The 6650-nt window shown below is 57.6% G+C and overlaps 1 protein-coding gene across 2 annotated transcripts; it reads right to left on the bottom strand.

The window, feature by feature from the left end:
- Positions 1 to 485: 485 nt before the first annotated feature.
- PPP1R14A (protein phosphatase 1 regulatory inhibitor subunit 14A) lies at positions 486 to 5022 on the bottom strand. Of its 2 annotated transcripts, XM_004388134.3 has the most exons (4): positions 4815 to 5022; positions 2523 to 2603; positions 1515 to 1547; positions 486 to 623 (listed from the first exon to the last, which is right to left on the bottom strand). In XM_004388134.3, exons 1-4 carry the CDS (start codon positions 5013 to 5015, stop codon positions 486 to 488), a joined length of 453 nt encoding a protein of 150 aa, XP_004388191.1. In that variant the 5' UTR covers positions 5016 to 5022. The 2 variants fall into 2 exon arrangements, with proteins under 2 accessions (XP_004388191.1, XP_023598012.1); XM_023742244.1 differs by lacking the exon at positions 2523 to 2603 and having other exon boundaries at positions 4815 to 5015.
- Positions 5023 to 6650: the final 1628 nt, after the last annotated feature.

Raw genomic sequence — 6650 nt, forward strand, 5'->3', positions numbered from 1 at the left:
CCACGTTCTGCTATCTTTATGGCCCGATTAGGTAGGAATGGCCGTGCCCAATACATTTCGGGGAGTGGATGAATGATTTGTTGGCTGTTGAGATGGCATCGCCACTTTCGCTCGCGCGCATCTCTCGTGGCCCAGGGACCATGCACGCCCATCATTTCCACAGAAGCCCAGCACCACCCCCACGCTGGGCCCCGCTGGGCCTGGGCCAAGGCCGGGGTGAGGGGTGAGGACCGGATCTGAGACAGGCGGCGGGTCAGCAGGGTCTGTTCTCATGCTCTCCGGCCGAGAAGGAATTCTCCATCTGGCGGCCGCGGACGGCGCAGGGACACGCGGACGCAGCGGGAGGGAAGGCGCTGGACTGGGGGCGGGGTGGAGCTCGGGAGGCCCGATGTAACCAGGGAGAAGGAGGGAGAACAGCCAGGCGGTGTTATTGTTACAGAGCCGTGAAGTACAAGCGATAAACGAGCCTGCGTGGAGCGCGCGGGTCAGGGGGGCGCGGTCCGGGCCCGGTCCTGGCGGGGGCTCAGGCTGCCGCCGTCCGAGTCGTCCGAGGGGCTGGGCCGGCGGAGGCCAGGCTGCTTGTGGAGGCCACGCAGCTTCCCCAGCAGCTCCCGGACGAAGTCCTGAGGACGGGGGGCGGGGTGTTGAGGTGGGCGGGCACCCCCTTTCCCTTCCCAGCCCAGCCCAGCCCAGCCCAGCCCAGCCCCTCCGGCCTGGGCCCCTCCTTCCCCTGCTTCCTGGACAGCTGAGGGGTCGGGGCCTAGGCAAGGACAGAGCTACAGACTTGGGGAGACGGAAGTGAGGGGAGAGGGGGGAAAGAGAGAGACACAGGGAGAGACAGAGACAGGGAGGGAGACGGGGGAGAGAGACGGGAGAGACAGACACCCAGGCTGACACAGAGACATACAAGAACAGAGAGATGCAGACAGAGAGGGAGAGACACAAGGGACAGAGAAGGGACGCAGAGAGAGACATGGAGATGTTTCTCTGGCCAAGAGATCACCAAGACGGTCCCCAGGGACAGAGGCCCAAGACAGCCCGGGGGCAGACAGACATAAGGTGACGATTGTCCCTCAGCGGCCTAGAGCTGGTCAGAGAAACATGAATATTTTTCCCTTTTAAAGCAGGGAAGGAAGTGGGAGGGGTTGGGCTGCTCAGCTCTGGGGCCTGGAGGACGAGGGGCCCACCAAGAGGTGGGGATGGCACCCACTCTCTGGGGTGGCAGAGGCAGCAACGGGGGGCGGAGGACAGAGCCCGGCAGGCTAGGGGACAGATGGGGGAGCGCCTCAGCGTCCCAGCGGGGAGGAGATACGGAGTCCCAGTGGCAGATGGGGAGAGAGGAGAGACAAGGGCTGAGAAGGACAAAGGATCCCCCTGGAGACAAGAAAAGAGCTGTGAGAGAGACAGGGGGCTCCCCAGGGTTTCCTCTGCCTGTCCCCCAGGCATGGCCAGCTTCTTCCCTCCTCTCCACAGACTCCCCCTCCCATTCGGGGTGCAGAGGAGGGAAAACTTACCTCTGTGGGGTTCCTGCAGGACTTCAGGAGTCCCTAAACAACCCCCCCACAAGAAAAAAAAGCAGTGAATGACTAGCACCACTCCCCTCCCACCCCTTCTTCCCAGCAAAGCCCACATGCAGCAAGACAAATAGGAGTCAGACTCCAGGGTGGACTTCCCACCTGGCTTCAAGGAGGGAACACGGCCTGGAGCCTTATAGAGCAACGGGGCCAGGGTAAGGAGCCCTGATGGCGCAGTGGTTAAAGCACTCAGCTGCTAACCCCAAGGTTGGCAGTTCGAACCTACCCCCTGCTCCTGGGGCGGTGGTGGGGGGGAGATGTGGTAGTTGGCTTCCATAAAGATTAAAAAAAAAAAAAAACCCACTGCCGTCAAGCTGATTCCTACTCATGGCGACCCTATAGGACAGAGTAGAACTGCCCCATAGGGTTTCCCTGGAGCGGCTGGTGGATTCGAACTGCCGACCTTTTGGTTAGCAGCTAAGCTCTTAACCACTGCACCATTAAAAAAGATTAGAGCCTTGGAAACCCTACGGGGCAGTTCTACTCTGTCCTATAGGGTCGCTATGAGTTGGAATCAACTCAGTGGTAACGGGTTTGGTTTATGGGTTCGGGGCAGGGTAAAGACAAGAAGCCTGACACTGGAGCAGCTCTAGATCCAGAGCAGGGTGAGAAGGTCGGGAAGCATTTCCTGCCTCTAGAAGTGGACCGGCTATAAGGACAGGGATGCTGGGCCCAGACTGCCTGGGCCTGATGCCCAGCTCTGCGCCTTCTGAGCTGCGTGACCCTGGGCACGTGATTTTCCTTATCTGAGCCTCATCTTCCTTTTCTGGAAAGTGGAGATAATAATAACCCTGCTTCACAGGCTTCTGTGAGGGTTAAATGAGTTAATAAGCATAACGGAATTGAAACTGCTAGACACACAGGACGTGCTTAATACCCTGGTTAATTATTGCTATTATTTTTAGGGGCACAAGGTGAAGGATTGGGGGCACCCCCCAATCCACCTACCTGGATTTTCCGGCTTCTCTCCTCTTCCGTCTCTAATTCCAACAATTCATCAATGTTGACCTCGTCAGGCATGTCTGCTTCCTAAGGCGGGGGGGGGAGGGCGGTGGTCAGGGTCCCTTGTCCCTTCTCCCCCTTTGCCCAGGGCTTTGGAGGAACCCGCGGGCTCCAGGGCCCAGCTGCCCATTCTGGAGCAATAATGTGGCAGTCAGGGACAGCACTGCCATGGCAGGACATCTGGGTGTTGGGGGGAGGGGTGACAGATGGGTCGATGGAGGCCCTGGGGCCTGTGCCAGCCCGGAAGCCTGGGCCTCTGGGCCCTGGGAGCCTGGCGGCTGGCACAGATCTCTCCTCTTGGCCCCAGTGCCTCTAGCGGGAAACAGGCCTGGTCAAGTCTTGGAATGCCGCATTCTGGGATTCAGGAGAGGGGCTGGCTCTGCCCTTTCAAGGAAAAGTCTCACCACTAGGTGCAGGGAAGGGGAGCGGGCAGGCTGGAGCCTGCGGGGGTGGCCCCATCCCCCAGGGATCAGGGAAGGAGGGCAAGTCCCCGGCCGGCCAGCCCCTGGGTCCAGAGTGCAACCTCGAGAGCTGGCAGCAATGACCACTGAGGCCCCCAGGGTGGTGGGTGGGATGAGTTACAAGCCCAGCTCTGAGGTGGTCAAGAGGGGGACTCCCAGCATGGCCTCTTGGGGCAGTGATCCACATGCAGGCTGGCTCAGTACCACTGCAGGAGACAGGACGCAGCTGTCTGAGCAAAAGATCCCTGAGGCTATAAAGTCTTAACACTCCCTCCCCCAAAGTCCTGAGGACTTGGCTGCTCCGAGCTGCTGAGTGGTCTGGGGTTTGGTGCCGAAGCTTTAGCACAGGTGTAGTGTTGATACGTGTGTTACACAACCGTGTGCGTCTGTGTGTGAGCCAGAGCCTGATGCCAGGGGTCCAGGTTGGCGTGAGGGTGCAGAAGCATGTGGCAATCAGGTGGGTGACTTTGTGTGGGGGCCTGTGCTCCTGTCATGTGAGGTGTGTGGCTCTGTCTCATCATTATCTGACTGGGACATCCTACAGCTGCCACTGACCAGTAGCAACTGGATTTGTCTGTCCTCTCGAGAAGCCAACATGTGTTTCTGAGAACAGAGGGACCGCGTGTCACCGCGAGAGGTATGGCTTCTACCACGGCTGTGCTGAGCGAAGGAGGACTGTGTGTGTCCTGGGTGTGTGTACACTGTAATGACCATCATGTGTCTATAATTGTGTTCAGCAGTGCGCGTGTGCTGCACGAACTGCAGCTTCAAGTGGCCGATGGAGTACCCGTGTCTGTCTGCAACCTACGTGTCCATACACGTAGCTGGAGCGTATGCTGTTGCAGGTCCATGGGCAGCTGTAGGCCCTGCCTTTGTATATTTGTATGTGTAGAGGGTCAGCGAGAAAAGAGGAAGACCCTCCACGCGATGGATTGACACAGTGGCTGCAACAATGGGCTCAAACAACAATTGTGAAGCTGGTGTGGGACTGGGCAGCGTTTGGTTCTGTTGTACATGGGCTGGCTAGGCGTGGGAGCCGACTTAACGGCACCGAACAGCCACCATGTGTGCCTGTAGCTTATGTGGCTTTGTTGTTCTCTGGAGTGGCCGCAGCATTTCTCCCTGTGTTTGTGTGTGGTTAGAGTCTGAGCCTTTGGAAGGTTACGGATGGTTGTAACTTGAGTCATGTTGGGTTTGAGTGTAGTTGTTGGGTTGTGTGTCTGCGTACAGCTGCGCCTGGTGCTCCTGTGTCTGTGGGTGGCTGCGGCATGTGTTGATCTGTGAGCCACCACAGCATGTGTACACAGTCTGTGTACAGCGGCGGCTGCTCTCCATGTGCCCGTGAGCTGGCTATAGACGCTGTCCTTGGGCACGTCTGTGTACACCGCTGCTCCCTTCGCTGCGCATCTCTGTGTGCTTGTATCTCCGCTGTCACCACGTCTATGCCTGGCTTTAAGACATGCCCCCTCCCCCACCCTCTCTCTAGATATGGCCGCTCTGGCTCCTCAGTCTTGCCGCCTCAACCCCATAGGCTACTCCCCTGGCCCTTCAGGTGTTAGGACACATCTCTGGGGACCCAAGCGTGTGTCCACAACCAGAGTGCCACCGAGTGTACACGGCCAGGCCAATGAGTGTGTCCCCTTGTGCGGACGAGGCTGCACGTGCATCAGTAAGCGTGCGCCCAAGGACCTCCAAGAGCGCAGGGTCTCCGGGCCACGGGTCGGTCGGTTCGGGACCACCCCCCGCGTCCCCCCTCGGCACCCCGGCCCCGCCTCACCCTGCCGAGGTACAGCTCCTCCAAGCGCCCGTCGATCCACTTCTCCACGTCCAGCCGCCGCTGCAGCTCCCGCCGGTCGTACTTGACGGTGACCCGAGCGTGCCGTTTCTGCAGCCCCCCGGGGCTGCCCCCCGGCCCGCGAGCCCGCGATGGAGCCTGGAGCTTGCTTAGCAGCCGCTTGCCCAGCCGCTGAGCTGCCATCCCGGCTCTGGCCTTCGGCTCGCGCCCGAGGGGCCTCTTACGGGCCGGGGCGGGGCCGGCCGGGGGCGGGGACTCGCGCTCGCCGCGGGGCCGGCCCCGCCCCGACCGCGCCCTGGGCCTCAGTTTCCCCGCCTGCCCCGCGGGACGGGTCGCTGCGCTCCTAAGAGCCCGCAGTGGTGCACGTCTTCAGGTAGAGGCGGGGTCCGAGAACCCCAGGCCCGGTCCCTGCGTCTGGGGCTCCGGGGGTCTGCATCCCCGGGGGGCGGGGTCGCGGGACAGGCTCTTGAGGACCAGCTTGCCCACGCCCTCTGGCGGCCGCCGGGGTCGGTGTAGCAGCCCGCCGCTGCCTTCGGAGCAAGGCAAGTTCAGGCCCTAGGACTCTGAACCTCGTTTGTTCGTTCTTTCGTTCATTCACTCACCCATCCATTTATGTATTCACTCATTCATTTATTCACCCATTCTATGCAACAAATATTTAGCGAGTGCCTGCTGTATACCAGGCACTGTTCTAGCCGCTAGGGATCGGCAGTGAACAGAGCAGGCTTAGTACCCGTGGAGTTGATATTCTTGTGGCGGAGACAGACAGGAAACGTAATGAAGCAGCACAGTGCACTATACAGCTTATTAGAATATGGTAAGTGCTGTGGAGAAATATACAGCAGGACAGGGGAAGGTGGAGCGAGGCTGGTGTAAAAATTTTGGCTAGGATGGCCAGGGAAGCTCCACACCCCATAACAGGCTTGCCACTGATAATTATGAGCAGCAAAGATGATACTTTAAAGCTTAAATTTGGCTATGTCCCTTCCCTGCTTAAAACTGTCCATAATGAGGCAATAGTTTCTTAGATATTGGAGCCCTGGAGGCGCAGTAGTTAAGAGCTTAGCTGCTAACTAAAAGGTCGGCAGCTCAAATCCACCAGCCGCTCTTTGGAAACCCTATAGGGCAGTTCTAGTCTGTCTTATAGGGACGCTATGAGTCGGAATCAACTCGATTACAACGGGTTTGGTTTTTTTTTTTTTGGAGGGGGGTTCTTAGATATTACAACAAAAGCACAAATAACAAAATCTAAAAAATTAGATAAATTGGGCTTTCATCAAAATTAAAAAAACTATATGTTTCAAAAGACATCAATAAGGAGCCCTGCTAGCTCAGTGTTTAGGGACTCAGCTGTTAACCAGAAGGTTGGCAGGTTGAACCCACCAGCCACTCTGCAAGAGAAAGATGTGGCAGTCTGCTTCCATAAAGATTTACAGCCTTAGAAACCCTATAGGGTAGTTCTACTCTGCCCTATAGGGTTGCTATGAGTTGGAATCGACTCGATGACCATGGGTGGGTATAAGATGGTTGTAATTAAAAAACAAAGAATACAAACAGAAAATAACAAGTGTAGATGAGGATATGGAAAATTTGGAACCCTCACTCATTGCTGGTGGGAATGTAAAATGGTACGGCCACTTTGGAAAGCAGTCTAGCACTTCCTCAAAATGTTAAACATGGAGTTACCACTGTTGGTGTCGTTGTCACCTGTGGTGGAGTCGGTTCCGACTCATAGCGACCCTGTGTACAGCAGAACCAAACACTGCCCTGTCCGGCGCCATCCTCACAATCGCTGTTATGTTTGAGCTCACTGTTGGC

This window comes from Trichechus manatus, unplaced genomic scaffold (genome assembly GCF_000243295.1).
Source record: "Trichechus manatus latirostris isolate Lorelei unplaced genomic scaffold, TriManLat1.0 scaffold00207, whole genome shotgun sequence".
Taxonomy (NCBI): domain Eukaryota; kingdom Metazoa; phylum Chordata; class Mammalia; order Sirenia; family Trichechidae; genus Trichechus; species Trichechus manatus.

Bases quoted from the DNA above. Each gene is read 5' to 3' on its own strand.
- PPP1R14A (XM_004388134.3), bottom strand. From the start codon at position 5,015: ATGGCAGCTCAGCGGCTGGGCAAGCGGCTGCTAAGCAAGCTCCAGGCT. The intron at 2,604-4,814 runs GTGAGGCGGGGC...CCCCCGCCTTAG, and splicing joins AGGAGCTGTACCTCGGCAGG to GAAGCAGACATGCCTGACGA. The intron at 624-1,514 runs GTAAGTTTTCCC...CCCCGTCCTCAG, and splicing joins CCTGCAGGAACCCCACAGAG to GACTTCGTCCGGGAGCTGCT.